Consider the following 15050-nt stretch of genomic DNA (forward strand, 5'->3'; position numbering starts at 1 on the left):
TTAAAAATATGTTACAAAATCGTCAATCAATTAAGTCACTTCCCTATTTGTCTGTTTCTTTCCCTTTTCTTTTGCAAATTTTCAGCTAGTTTACTCGTATTTTTTTAATAATTTCTTGCTATTTTTTTTTAAAGGACATTTCTTCTCAAATTGCTTCTTGCCTTCTTGCCATGTTTTCGAAAGAAATCAAGCCCATTCACTCAGGTTTCAAAGGGTTAATTGGCCCACCAACAAACAATTGACAGTGTGTATGAGGATTTGGGGCCCCTGGGATTCCGGGGCTTCAAGGAATTGCCTGTTTAGCTTGGTTTGTAATCCAAGTGAAACTCCACAAAAACGTGCTTAAATGAACAGTACCACGCTGATTAAAATAAAATAAAATAAAATAAAATAAAATAAAATAAGGGGTAATAAAAAAACTTGCATCAATATCTGTTCAGCTTTAAATCAATGCAAACTCTTACAAACCCTTAAAAGCCAGGAAATAGATGTGTGTGGCAGTGTGTGTGTGTGTGTGTGTGTGTGTGTGTGTGTGTGTGCGTGCGCGTGCGAGAGACAGCGAGAGAGAGAGAGGGAGAAAGATCATGTGATGAAGGAGTGAGGCTGGCAGTGAGACACACACATACACGGTGGAGGCTCCGATCACACAAACCCCTCACACACACACTTAACGTCTCATGACTGCTGCTCTTGAAACCTGAACGAGGCGTCGGACGGGCGGTGTGCAGCTCCGGGGAGCAGGACAGGACGAAGCATCAATGCCTCCAGGTTCGCGCTCACACATCGGCCTGATCCTGTCCTCGATCTCAGGCCTCCTGCGCTGAGATAATGAAAGGATGGCGGAGCGGCGGAGCGGGGATCACGGAGGGCTGACGGGTGATGCTGCTGCAGCGACTCACCGGGATGAGCAGCAGCATCATAGTACCATGAATCCAAAGGAGGACGCGGGACTGGACTGTCTCTCTTTGGAGGAGATACTGAGGCTTTACAGCCAGCCCATCAACGAGGAGCAGGCTTGGGCGGTGTGTTATCAGTGCTGCAGGACACTGGCGAGGGGACACCGGAGGAGGAGAAGCACCTCCGCCGCCGCCGGAGCATCATCAGCGGATCTCAGGAGGATATCTGGACCGGGGGATGTACGGATACAGAAAGACGGCTCTGTGAGGGTGGAACACCAGGGCTGTGAAGGTAAAACATTATGTAAGACTGAGTGCGCCCAAAGCCAGTCCGATCTAGGCCAGGCCAGCACTTGCATTTCAAATACTAATGGAGGTGTTGAGATTGTTTTTATGTATAAGACTTCAGTAAATAACAACATAGCACGCGAAAACACGCGTGTAGCCTTTAATCCGCAATACAAATGTTATACCACAGAGCAATCATGTCACTATAAATAAAATGTGCAGTCTACGCATGTTCCCAGCTGCACGTGTGGAGGCTTTCTGCATGTTTTTCCTGATCAGGTGCTGTATTTGTACCTCAGGATTAATCTTTAATCTGCGGCAGGACAACAACAACAACAACCAGGCTCCATTACACATGACCCGATCACTGGCAAACAAAGAGCCCCCTGCTGCTCTCACGTCCTCTGCTTAAGTGTTTTCACTGATTTTCACTCTTCCTCCCCACTGAAGGCACATGTGTGTGCATCATGTGGTTATTAAAAGCCTCTCAGACGGTTTGCCACCTGGTATCCGATGAATGTGTTCATTCTGCTTCATTTGATTGAAGCACGTGATAACAAGCTGATGTGTGGATGGATGGGGTGGATCAGATCAAGGTGTGGGCAGATGCCTGTGTGTGTAAACAGTGAAGATGATGGTTCAGGGGGGAGACTTAAGTATTGTGATAATATCATATCGTGATAATATCATATTGTGGGTACTAGCGGCCTCATTCTCCTCAATATTTAGAACGTGTATTTGTGGTAGGGTTGGATACCACTTACCAGTACCAGTACCAGTGCTGGTACCTTGGATTCAGTTCTGGGACCCAACAGTGCCTTTTGGAGTCTGCTAGTCTCCCTCTCTGTTTAGACACAACTGAAAACATGCAAAGTAGGCCTGTGTGATTTAAAAAACACAATCACAAATACCAGTGATACTGGGCTATTTCTAAAATAAAATAAGAAACAGACCAGATTGACATAAACCATTGGAGTTGCAGTTATAGTTTCAGTTCACTGGGAAGCTGACAGAGCTTCATGGACAGCTTCCTGGATTTGGGGCACTTTGTGATGCTTTTGCCTCCTTTTTGAGCCTGGCAGCTCTGCAGAGCTCTGTTTTTTCCACCGCAGTATGGCCTGACGGCAGGAAGCCAGCCACAGAGCTCTGCAGGCTGCTTCCCAGCTTTGGGACGCTATGTTGTGCTTCTGCTTGTTGGGTTCTCACCCAGGTGCAAGCTGTAGGGACCAGAATTTGGCACAGATTGATGTAACATGAATCAGTAGTTTTGACATAATGCACATCTGTTTATCCTGGAAGAGGGATCCCTCCTCAGCTACTCTTCCTGAGGTTTCTTCCATTTTTCCCCCCTGTTACAAGTTTTTTTTTGGGGAATTTTTTCTTTAGGCGATGTGAGGGCCTGAGGACAGAGGGATGTCATATTCTGTAAATCCCTCTGAGGCAAACTGTGTTTTGTGATAATGGGCTTTATAAATAAAATTGAATTGTATTGAACTGAACCATAATTTGTCCCCCACAATAAAAACCCAAAACTTTTGACAAAATTAAAGACATTTGCACCATAAATTGATACAGAACAAACTGGTGCAAACAAATTCATCAGAATGCAGGAAATTAAGGGTTCTAACTCAAAATTTTCTGGTGGAGGACCCCCAAACCCTCATTTAATATGCCCCCAATGTGTTAAAATAAAACATACGCCCTTGTCTTGTCTTTATGGCCTGATGCAGCTGTTCCTAACTACCTGTGACATGGCAGACAAAGCTGATTACAGCTGTAATGAATGAGGTGCAATAAAAGAGAGGAGTTAGAGCCCTGCTAGTATGACAGTGCTTCTATCGCCAAGCTGAAAATATACCACAAAGTGAGAGAGAACAGTGTTGGAAGCAAAGTGTGCCAAATGAAAAATCACTGCAATATTCCGGAAATATCCCTTTAGGGATTCACGCTGTGTCTGTGGGGCGTTTATAGTGACATTTTTGTACTTAATGGTAATTTGTGTCTCATGTGGGACAGAGTTTAAGTGTTTCTGTGGTATTTGCCCAGTAGCAGTTACAACAGATCTTTTTAACAACCAGGAAACAAAACAGAGGACACTACATCCCATGTGATGTATGTATTGCTACTGTCATGAGTGTGTCTGTGAACAATAACATGCACTCAAACCAAATGCGTTACAGTGTCCTGTCAGATTGTGGCCCGGCATGTTCAGTGTGTGCTGTAATCACATCTGCTGATACACAGAGTACACATCAGACTGACTAAATGCCTATCTATCTCTGTCTGTAATGGATTATACCTGAGGGCCGCAGAGATGTGCTCTTAACTCCAACACACACACACACACACACACACACACACACACACACACACACACAACTGAACACTACTCAGTCAACATTTTGGCCTCTGATTGGATCAATGCACCGCATGCTTTGTCTAATCAACTTCTAAGAGGGAATCTGAGAGGCACAGCTGTGATGATGATGCTGGTTGTGGCCTGTAGCTCTATATGCTTAGAATGAATGGGCTATTTTTAGGAGCATGGATGCAACCATTGGAGAGGGGAGTCCAGGCTGTTATTCCTCGTTGCTCATGTCATATCATGGGAAATGTATAGGAATGTTCCGAACTGTTGTAGTTAAGCATGTTTTTTAGTTATGTTTAGTTATTTTTGAGATTGCCTCAGTAATTAGGGTGCTACTTCACAGATGAATATCTCACCATTTTTTTACAGCCAACACCAAATGAGCAAAATATTATACACACCTTCTCTTTTCATGAAGCACACAGATAAGGTGAGACATATTATCCTACACAGGGTGTATTTAAACATGTATCCCTTATTTTTAGGTAGATCTGGGCAATAAATCAATATTACATTGATATTATGGAGTTGTTTTGGAGAGGAGGAGGTGTGGGCGTGTTATTTGGCTCCCGGTTAAAAATCTCTTAAATAATGAACACTGAAGGAATCCTAACTGGGAGTTCACACTTGGCACATGAGAAGTTTTAGCTGGTGCATTTTGCAATACTCACTGCTAAATGCTATTAAATTCTTCACACTGTTCCTTTGAATGGTTGCTTTATTGATTACTTTTAACTATCTGTTTCTGTTTGCTTGCTAAGCACACACTCTTAATTCTAACACGTAATGTTCGCTGTACAGCTGACGCCAATATAAATTTTTGGATAGATTTTTTAATCGTCAGTTCTATTTATTCATATTAATAAAGCTATCTCACAATTGTTCCATGAACCCAATGACAACTTTAGAGGTATGTGTCTTTAGCCATAGTAATTTGGGGAGTTTTTTAATCATTGTAACAAAACAAATGGTTTCAGTTTGTAGGGTAATTTGCTGATGTAATTGCCATTTCTCTGTGCTGTTCAGCAAAGGCTCTTTCTCCCTTATGCACAAGCTCAGCCTGACAAAGTCATTTGTGTAAACAATGAGATAAATATGTGGCAAAGGTTTTAAGGATTTAGGAGCGCTGGAGCTCTCAACTGCTAAATTGACTTCAAGTTAAATCCAGACAAGGTTAACTTTAGACCCTGTTGTCATTCAAAACCATGTCCACAGTTTATCTGAGGCACCTGACACTTTGTATTATATTCGAACGTATCATGAAACCAGGACACACAGTGTGTAACTTTTTTTGTCTCATGCTTAAACTTTATAAATAGATTTATTTTCATGCTGGTATGGTAATATTAAGAGAGCACAATCGATTTTCTGCAGACACACATCACACTGTTAACTCTCCGGCACCGTATAGCAGTGCATACAGCAGTGTGGCATTCAAACCTGCTGATGCAAGTTAAGGTCATGAGATGATGTCAGAGCTGTTGTGACATTTTATTACTGCGTGTTACAATACAAAACAGCCATTTGTTAAGAGGGTCATCTGTTTGTAGGCTGTTTGTTTGTGAAGTAAAAGCTGAGCAGATGTGGCCCGGAGATACATTTAAGTGGGTCGTCTTCTTGAAGGGAGTACATTCATGCAACATGGCTTCCTGTCATCAGTCACATGTTACTTAAAGCAAAGTAATTAGAAATGAAACAAAGCTTTTATTAAAGCTGGTCTAGTTTGCGTAATGAGAGCACTGAACCCTTTCTCAGAAATAAGTTTATGAGGAAGAGAATATGTAATCGCTAATACGTATGAAAGTGTGAGGATGCTAGACCACAAGCAGCTATTAACTTGCAACACATTTTGATCCCAATTTGTCATATACTGCTGCTTTTTCAGTGGACCTATATAGTCTAAATATTAGGGGTGAAACTATCTATTGATATACTGATTCAGTGATCAGCGATGCAATTTGATTGATGCAAAGAGCTAGCAGATAAGTATGAGAATCAAACATTAAACTAAACTGATTATTGCGTTGTACTGTACAAATATACATTTCCGAACAAGGTGGGAATAAGCAGGGGAGAGATGACCACGCCCACTTAGGGGACCGGAAGTAAATACAATTTCGTGTGGGCGCAGATGTGTTGTAGAGGATCTTTGATTTCACTAAGCTAACTTTTCGCAGCGACATTAGCTGCTCTGTTTCGATAATGTTAGACTGAAAAAATAAGCACGCAGGCTGAAATTAAACCGCGCTGCTTTGTCAGGAGATAGAGAGAATTAAACCACCCGTGAGTAAGAAAAATTATAAGTAATATATTTAAATTGTTAAGCCATGAGTAGGGCAAACGTCCGCTAGCCGCTAGGCTAATGTATTCAGTGTAAAAGTGCTTTAGCTAATACTGCGTGACTAGCAAAAAACAACCAGTTTTGTCTATGAACCTTGACAGTTTTATTGAGACGAAGTTTATTTTTTTGATGAATGGTATTGTTGTTAATATACGGAAAGTGTTCCTTTGGGGGTTTTAAACAGATAGCCCTAAAGTTTTAGCAAAAAGATCAAGGTTTGGGTTTAAAATGTAAAAAAAAAAAATCTTCCTGGAAGGGCTTTCTTACAGAGAGTTAAAGTTATCAAATGTACTGTTTTATGTGTGACAGTGGGGATAATTTAAAGTAAATTCTATTGTACTTACAACTATTATCACTGTTTATGTGATGTTTTCATCATGTGAAATGGGCAGATGGTATGGGCCCCTGAACCAAATCAAAATCGTACTGTGGCAGATTTTATGATTTGGACAAATGGTGAATGGTTGTCCAAAGAATCAACATAATATCTTGAAGTGATAACCTTGTCTGGATTTAACTGGTGATTTATACCTCTTGATGCCCTTGGCACCCTCCTGCCTCTGTTTTGGATGTTCTAGGGAGGTTTGTCAATTAACTCTTGTTACATGCATTAACTCTTCTCAAAATACATGGTTCAAATGTACAGTTTCTGCTTGTTATGTGTATCCATACAGTTTTTTTTTATAATTAAGCAATACATTGACTGAAAAAGCTGAGTTCTTAAGTGCTGGCAGTGCCTCCATGTACCAGGATGCATTGCGCCAAAGCTTTCAATGCCCATAGCTGAAACATAGACAAACATAGAGTAGCTGAGGTTTGTATGTCGTGCCTATACTTCTTTGGGTAACCAAATAAAAATATGATGGCTCTGTAGTCTGATCTCACATGAACCCAGACGTGGAGTAAAACTTTCATGCATAGTAATGCACACACAGGCTTTCTGTCAGCGACAGCACACTGGAATTAATTGCAGCAGAATGCTTCAATTTCTGATGGCACAGAGGGCAATTTGAGCGAAGGCACCACAAGTGAGTGTTTGATCTCTGCCGTCTCAGCTTCTCTCCACTACATTTCTTCTGTCGCATACTCGGAATAAATACAGTTGAATACCCAACTCAGCCAAAACACTGTAAAATGTATCCACGTCCATAACATCCTCTGCACTCTTTTTTAGGATGCAGCTTTTGCTTTTGGAAATGTAGCTATTTGTAATTCAAGTGGAGAGAACAAGAAAATTCTGTTTTTTTAACAACTTCTGAGGCACGTCTCTTGGTAATGCAGAGGCGAAATCCAGCCTGCAGTCATTTTTGCATTCAACTACATCACAGTCACGTCAAATGAACAGATTTTACAGCTCAGAACTCAGCTCTTTCTGTCATTGTAGCAGGCACTGAGGAATTCATTGCTTCAATTAATCACATTCATTATCAACACTGATTGGGCACATAAAGATTGCGGATTGCTTTGTTGTTAGCATTTGTAGATATGTTCTGTTCCTTATGAGTTTTTGGTTAAAAAAAAAGCATGAATACAATCTTTGGACTGCTGGTTGTTGGAACTTGATTTATTTTTATGAAATTTGCACTCCTTGCTATTTGTAGTGATTCACAGTCTCCTGTGACCTGTGATTTTCCATCAGTGACAAATGAGGAATGACATCTCATTCATCTTCTCAGTTGCTCAGTCCCTGTTTCTGATTTAGCAGCTGTAGAGAGTAGGCTAATTCCCAAAATTAAATGACTCCCAAGTGTTAGTGAACAGTGTTACCTATGTAACCATGCATGTGTGTATATAAGCTGCTTTATGCTTATAGGCTTACATCTGCTTATCACAACACTGTTCTCTTGTTTCCCTGCAGGTAAATACAGCCCTTGCACAACAACAGAGGTGAGTAACCCCATTGTAGTTCTTTTGTATTGATTGTATTTCATCATTACATGCTTACAAAGGCTTTTTCAACTTTGCTTACTGTGCCTCAGCAATGTTAACTTTATGTTTTTATGTGCAACCCAGTTGCTTGGTGGTAAAACGATAAGTATAAATGTTTAAAATTAGCATTTTGGTCACATCAGTGGATTAGTTTGGGTGTAACCAGTTTTGAAACCATGTTTGGAATGTTGATTACCTTTAAACCTCACAGAGAGAGGGCTGGGAAACTCCCTGCCTGCATTTCTGGAAAGGAACCAGTCAGGCAATTAACAAGATCTTTTAAAAGGGAAATATATGATTGTACAGGGAGAGCTAATGGCAGGCTTAGCCACAATAATAACATTATTTCCTTTTAAATATTTACCCTCCGCAGTTGGTTACATTAGCCAGTTACAGTAAGAGAGGGCAGACAGCCACAGCAACAGAGATAACATTAAGACTAAGAGCGGGCACTCTGCAGGATTATTTCAAATGCAACCAGTGTCACATCGTGCTGTGGTTGAAACTGTCATAAGCCGTGGGTGTGTCGTGTGTTAATCCTCATGCTCTCAATGCAGCTGCTGCTGGTCCACCGCTGCTTAAACTAATAACTTTAATAAACAAAACAAGTTCAAATGTATTTTTTCGAATAGGTAATTGGTTCCGCTGCAAGCTTCAGAATCAACGTTATATAGATAATAATCTCAGAAGAACAAACAACAATCAACAATGCAAGTTGTTGATGATGAGTTTGTGGGATGCAGCATCATTTACATTATCTATTATCACGTATCTGTTAAAATGTAGATGTCATGAACCAGTTCCCAGAGTATAATATCTTAAAGAAATAGTTCTATATTTCGGGAAACATGCTCATTACTGCTGAGAGTTAGATGAAAAGATTGAAACCACTCTCATGTCTGTGTTCTGTAAGTGTAAAGCTGGAGCTATGAGGCAGCTAACTTAGCTTATTAAGACTGGAAACAGGGGAAACAACTAGTATAGCTCTTTCCAAAGTTTACAAATATACCCAACTCCTCACAAGCTGACGAAATGTGTTGTCCCAGCTAAGTGGAGGAGGCCTAAGTCATCTTTACTTTTTCTGTGTTTGTTAAGATTAAACAAATAATAGCGCACAATAAACAGATATAAACTGGGCTTTGGAGATAAGCAGGTTAACTGCACCTTTTCACAGCCTTTCTGCTATGCTGAGTTAACCATTTGAAACCTGAGCAAATTGGTTTGATTTATTTCAAAAACTTGGGGAGAAGGCAACTAGAAACGTAGCAAGACATGGTCTACAAATTTGCAAGAAAAATAGTAAAAACATTACAAGGAAATTACCAAAAAATGAGCCCAAAAAATTAAATTAAAAACAAAAACAAACAAGAAAGTTAACTAAAAATGATGGAAATAAGAAAAACATATATATTTTTAATGTAACATATATACAGTATATATATATATATATATATATATATATATATATGTCACACAGCAGCTCTTTGGCATAGTATTATTACAGTAATTGATGTGGTTGGTTTAAAGTAAGGCTGTCTATGCAGAACACTTGTTTTCCCCTGGTCTTAGGTACAGTATAATCGTCACAATAAACACATCAATGTATTTGGTCAAGAATATTTGATTTTGATATTTGATTTTCTCCATATCAACCAACCCTGCTCCTACCTACACTTATATTTAACTTACAGGCATCAAAGTGGTATTGATATTCTCATCTATCCTCTGGCAAGGAATCAAACAACTATTCTCTTAACACCGGGCTGAGGGCCACATCACAAGATAATGGCTTTTACTCTTTTACAACTTTTTCAGCATTGCTGTAAATAGTTTATGCTGGCTGCTAGTTACACACTTTAAAATTGTTTTGACAGCACAAAAGACAAAAGTTGTCAGTGTGGACAGTTCTCTGGCATGTGTCCCAGCCTCCGTTCTTCCTGCGAAGCGTCTTCACCCCTTCATTTTCTCCACCGGCCCCACAGCTCCCAGCTGGCTCCTCGGATTGACTGGTAGAAAATGTCACCCAGCAAAGGCCTCCTGTTTGATGACAGGACTGGGAGCAGTTTCAGACTTAATTAAATGGCTGCTTCAAATTATCCCACACCCTCTCTCTGTGCTCCCATCAACTGCTGTTAATTGTTGTGATAATAGCCTGTGAAAATAGGTCTTACAGTAGAAGGATTAGGTTCTCTGCTTTTTCCTTTGAGCTGTATTTTGCTGGATGTTGTAGATGGAACAATTTTAGCCTGCAGGGATCTGGAGCTCTAGTTAGGGGATGTTGTCAGAGTGATGAATTCAAAGCTAATAATTGCTCTGAAAGTATTTTGTGTCTGACTTGGGATCTCTTCCCAGTTCATTATGGACAGTGTGCAGCAGTTTTCAGGGGGCTCTGGAGTTTGATTGCTGTGTAATAGGGCTGCGATAACAGATGGACAACGAATAACTCAAGCACGCACGCACGCACACACACACAGCCACACAAACACACACACACACACACACACACACACACACACACACACACACACACACACACACACAGATCACAGTAGAAGCAGAGAATGTGAAACTGTATAGACAAATCTCTGCTAAGCAGCTTTGCACCAGAAATGAGTCCTCACAATACAGTGAGTTACAGACTGACTGATAAAACTACTGACAAGTTGTTGGAGCTGCTTGATGCTTGACGGCGTTAAATCCTGAGGCAGCATACAGTGTGGAATTAGCCCAAAGCTGGATGAACAGGAGCACATGTGTAGTCAGAGCTGACACACATTATCTGCACATGGCTTCAAACAGCAGGAACTCTAGCAAACGATGCGGCTGTGAATGTCAGATGATGCTGTTTTCTCCTGAACCAGTGAACCAAGCTCATTGCAAGGGTCTATGTTCAGCAAGAGACTGTATTCTATTTATCAGAGGAGGGGGTGACTGGGGTGAGACTTTTTTTTCATCTTTTTTTTCAAAGGTTTGTTCGTGAGTCTCCCTGAGTGACTTGGGGAAATGACTCTTCCTCCACGATAAATAGGCCCTAACCCTTTGATGGTTGGAAGTTAAAATATATTTATATTATTTTAAGATTAGATTCAGTTATGTTCCTACAGTTCCGGCACCTTATGTTCAAAAACAGTTGGAAATTTGAAAATCCTATGATAATTTTGGTTTTTACAGTTTCTAACTATGATAAATGGTGTAATTGTGGTTAAAAAAAAGCCCCTCAAACTCACCTGCCAGTTTTGGGATTTAAATGGTTTTTAAAATATATACATAATTCAGCCATTTAAGTTGTATGTCTCTCCCCTAAGCCAAAATTTAAAAAAAAAAACCAATAAATCCCTCCCCAGTCTTTAAAAAAGTTATGAAATTATCATGAATTATTATGAAATTATTTGACATGTCTCCCCCACTTTGCACCACCCTGACATAAATATAAATATAAATATAAATATAAATATAAATATAAATATAAATATAAATATAAATATAAATATAAATAAACAGTCTAACCACTATTGCTAAGTTCACTGGAAATGGATATTTGCCAACTTATTTGTTGTATTCTATCACTCAATTGTGAAAATTATTCTTTTTAGCTACCAAGTCTCCCTTTTTCACATTCTAAAGTAAGTAAGTAATTTATTAGTGACCCCTGTGTCTGTGCTAGCTAGACCCTCCTAGTCCCGTGATGCAGGGAAATCAGTGGATTATGCTTCATCACGTCCCCCTCTGTCAAAGTTTAACTGTGCATGCTCCATGCTCTCCTAACATCTGAGCTTTGAAGTCTAGGAAGGGATTAGAGTTTAATGTCAGATTCAGTGTTTAAAGTAAACAGACAATTCAGTCAGGAGTTATTAAAGTGTTTTGGCTGGAATATCATTTGTGTGCACATAAAAAAAGAGAAATAGCAGACATGAAAGAGAGAAGATGTAAAGAAAAAAAGGAGGAAAAGGTGGAAAAATTTCTGTGCTTTGGCTCAAGCGTTCTCTCCGCTTACTTATGTGGGCTCCACATCTACCAGACAGCCCAAAGCAGCCGCGCTCAGTCATATGACAGTCAGAGGTCGCAGCAGCAGGCAGACGTAAGAATGTGAGACGGGAATCTCCTCAGTATTTGTTTATGCCTGAGAGGAAGAAACACTCACTTTTAGCTAATATCATCGACTACTAAGTAGACATATTGACTTTACTATAATCGCATTAATAAGTTTGTTAGATGTAGAGTTATGTTTTCTCCATTCTTTTCTGTGGTCCCTCCAGTTTTATAGATCTTGATTTAACTAATGTGTCCCGTCTGGAGGGTGGCCCTGGCAGATATCTGCATGGATTGCTTGAGCGTGGCAGACTTATTACATATACATACCTTTTGTGCACCAAAGTCTTTGACTGGTCGCTTATGTGAAGCTTCAGTTAAGCAGTTGATACTGAAGTGGTATTTCGAAGACGTTATTGACATATAAGTAGCTAATTGTTTTTCTTTGTGTCCCATCAGAATCTGTCCAATTGATCTCACTTTCTGCATATTGTAAAAGATTTCAATATCTTTGAAGATGTGGGTGAAGCTGGGAGGGTGCAAAGAACAAGAATCGATTTCCTCATTCCTGCTTTTAGTTTTAGTGAGCTATGTCTTAATTTATGGAGCTAGAGTTTATGTGGCTTGGTCATAATTTATCTTTGTGATGTAGAGACTAAGAGAGACTGTGCTGCTCATTAGAGCCACATTTAAAAATCCAGGATGTGTTGTCAAGAATTCAAATGAAATGGCACCAGATGGAGCGACACTGAGCCAAAATTCCCGCCCTTGATGTCAAAAAGGTGTAATAAAGGAAGTTTTGTTATAACAGCTTATAAACTGAAATTCCACTTTGCCCTGCTCACTTCCTGTTTACTTTCACTGCCATGACCTAATTCCTGTGAACCTGCTAATGGGTAAATATAAATGTTTTCAAACCCCCTCATTGTTTGTACAATCCTTTAATGCTGACCAGTTTGTGCTGATTCTGGTAATCCTCCGCTGGTTGGCTAACAGTAATTGATGGATACCAGAGAGCAGATCTCACAGATTTGATGTTTCAGCATTTAATTAGCACAATTGGCTCTGATGTTTGGTCTGCGAAAATCATGCAAAGCCACAGAACAAAAAACAATGTGATTCACTGTCTCTGGCAGCTGGTGTCTTTGTCTTAGTCCGATAAATGTGCATAACCGACCATTGCATCCAATTGTTGGATCCATAGACCATCAGAGTTCTTGCCACATGTAATCCTCCCTGACCTTCCTTAGTCAGATAGAATTTGCAACACATGGATTTGATCACATGTATTTAATTGCTTTGTCAAGCGACAGAAAATGAATCAACAATTTGATGGATTCATCTTTTCACTCTTTTAGCAAGAAAAAATTCCAAACTGGGTCAGTCTGCTTAAATGTGAGGATTTAATGCTATTTCCTGTTTAATATTAAATAATTAAATATTGATTAAATATCTTAAGATTTAAAATGGTTTGTTGGACCCTCAAAAATATATTTTTTGAAAAGTAACATTTTAACATTTTGCTTTTTTGCAGGGGATAGATGAGTAGATCCCTACCACTTTGATGATTTGATCTGGTCAATATGAAGCTGGAGCCAGTCTTGTCTTTACCATGAGGTTGCTAGGCAACCAGCAGACACAGGGAGTTTCTGATCTCAGCCAAGAAACAGTCTGGCACCTACCACAATGTAAATCCACAAATTATAGCTTTCTGGGTTTCATGTACAGACTAAACAAACATGTTGATTAGTGAGATTTAGAGGTGTTGGAAGGCAGATTTTGTACCTTTAGACAGAGCTAGGCTAGCTGTTTTTTTAATATACTAAGCTAAGGTAGCTGGCAGCTGTGTCCAGCTTCATGTATACTGTACAGACATGAACGATGTCACGGTATCTACTAACTGACAGGGGAAATTATTAGTTGTAGATGTACCATCAGTGGTGGAACTAAAAATCTTAGATTGGGTTTATCTTTTGTAGAGTGGGTTTTCACAACACCTTAGACTCAACTTGTCAGGCTCAGCTCTTTTTCTTTGAATGTTAATTTTACACAAGAGAATATTGATCCTTTTTTTTTATCCAAAGTGTTTCTAGATTTACTCTACTATACTTTAAGATCTACTTTGTGTTGGATAGCCAGTGGCAGATAGGTAGCTATTAGCTATTGAGACTAATGTAAAGTTCAGGTGAGGTTCTGGGGTGATTGCAGGACAACGGTGATTACGTGGCCTCAGGAAACATTGTAAAAAACATTCTCCTCTGTGCGTCACAATGGTTTTTATGTTGGCTCTTTGGCCTACGTGACAGGAATGCTGAAATTTAAGCCAAGCTGTTTGATGTTGTTCTTGCCTGTGATGATGGCCACTGCTGCACTTTGCAGCACTGGCAAATCTCCTTTAGCTGACATCTCTGTCCTCTCCCCACTTTTTGTTTCCCTTTTTCTTTTTTCTTCCACCCCTCCCTTTCTCCCTTCCATCCCATCATTCTGCTCGGTCTCCTGGAAGCCTGGGAACCAGTCATGGAGATTTCTTAGTGGACTGGAGACTTGTTTGCTTTAGCCTACCCTCATGTCCAGACGCCTCACAGTCACAGGGAGAATTCTTATTTTTTGCACACATTAAAAGCAATCAGACAACCACCTACAAGAAGGTCATGGACAGAGTATCTAAATGCCATTCCCTGTCAGTTTGAAGTAACTGGCATACAAAGTGCCAAACTGGTATAATGGGCCCAAACTTCATGGGATACTTTGGATCTCTATAAGTGGGGCTAGTAGATGTCAGTTGGCCTGCCCACAGTTTGAAGAGGCAGGCTGAAGTCTGACACAGAAGCTAAACAACATACTGCTGTAGACAGGGGTAGCAGCAAAATGTATTTTAGCCTTTAAAAAATCCCTCATAAAAAATCAGTATCAGTTTGCTATATTGAGAATGTTTTTACTGCTTTACCTCACCGTCAGATAGCGATTTCCAACAGTGAAGTGAAGCAGTTTTATCAATACAGCCAGAACCCATTTAAAATACAGTGAATTGACATTGCTGAACACAGGAACTGCTGGTCTATCACTGCCTCGATCAGTTACTCTTTTTGTGTTATTGTGTAACTTTGGCACCTGAAAGCGTTAATTTTGAATTCCCAAAGTCACAAAATAACACAAATTAACTAACTGATCAAGGCAGTGATAGACCAGCAGCTCACAT

At 39.9% G+C, this 15050-nt stretch overlaps 1 protein-coding gene across 6 annotated transcripts in view; it reads left to right on the top strand.

Moving 5' to 3' along the window:
• Positions 1-567: 567 nt before the first annotated feature.
• Positions 568-15050, top strand: part of spire1b (spire-type actin nucleation factor 1b) — a 47947-nt gene continuing 33464 nt past the window's right edge. For 3 of the 6 annotated variants that reach the window (XM_088083890.1, XM_088083889.1, XM_088083891.1), the window contains exons 1-2: positions 568-1188; positions 7752-7780. In XM_088083890.1, coding sequence (XP_087940016.1) covers positions 837-1188; positions 7752-7780 — 381 coding nt within the window. In that variant the 5' untranslated portion in view covers positions 568-836. The remainder of the gene's footprint in view (positions 1189-7751; positions 7781-15050) is intronic. The other 3 variants (XM_042489118.2, XM_042489119.2, XM_088083892.1) reach the window with 2 other exon arrangements.

The sequence above is a fragment of the Plectropomus leopardus genome, chromosome 11 (assembly GCF_026936395.1).
Source record: "Plectropomus leopardus strain MGB_pleo_1.0 chromosome 11, ASM2693639v1, whole genome shotgun sequence".
NCBI lineage: Eukaryota > Metazoa > Chordata > Actinopteri > Perciformes > Serranidae > Plectropomus > Plectropomus leopardus.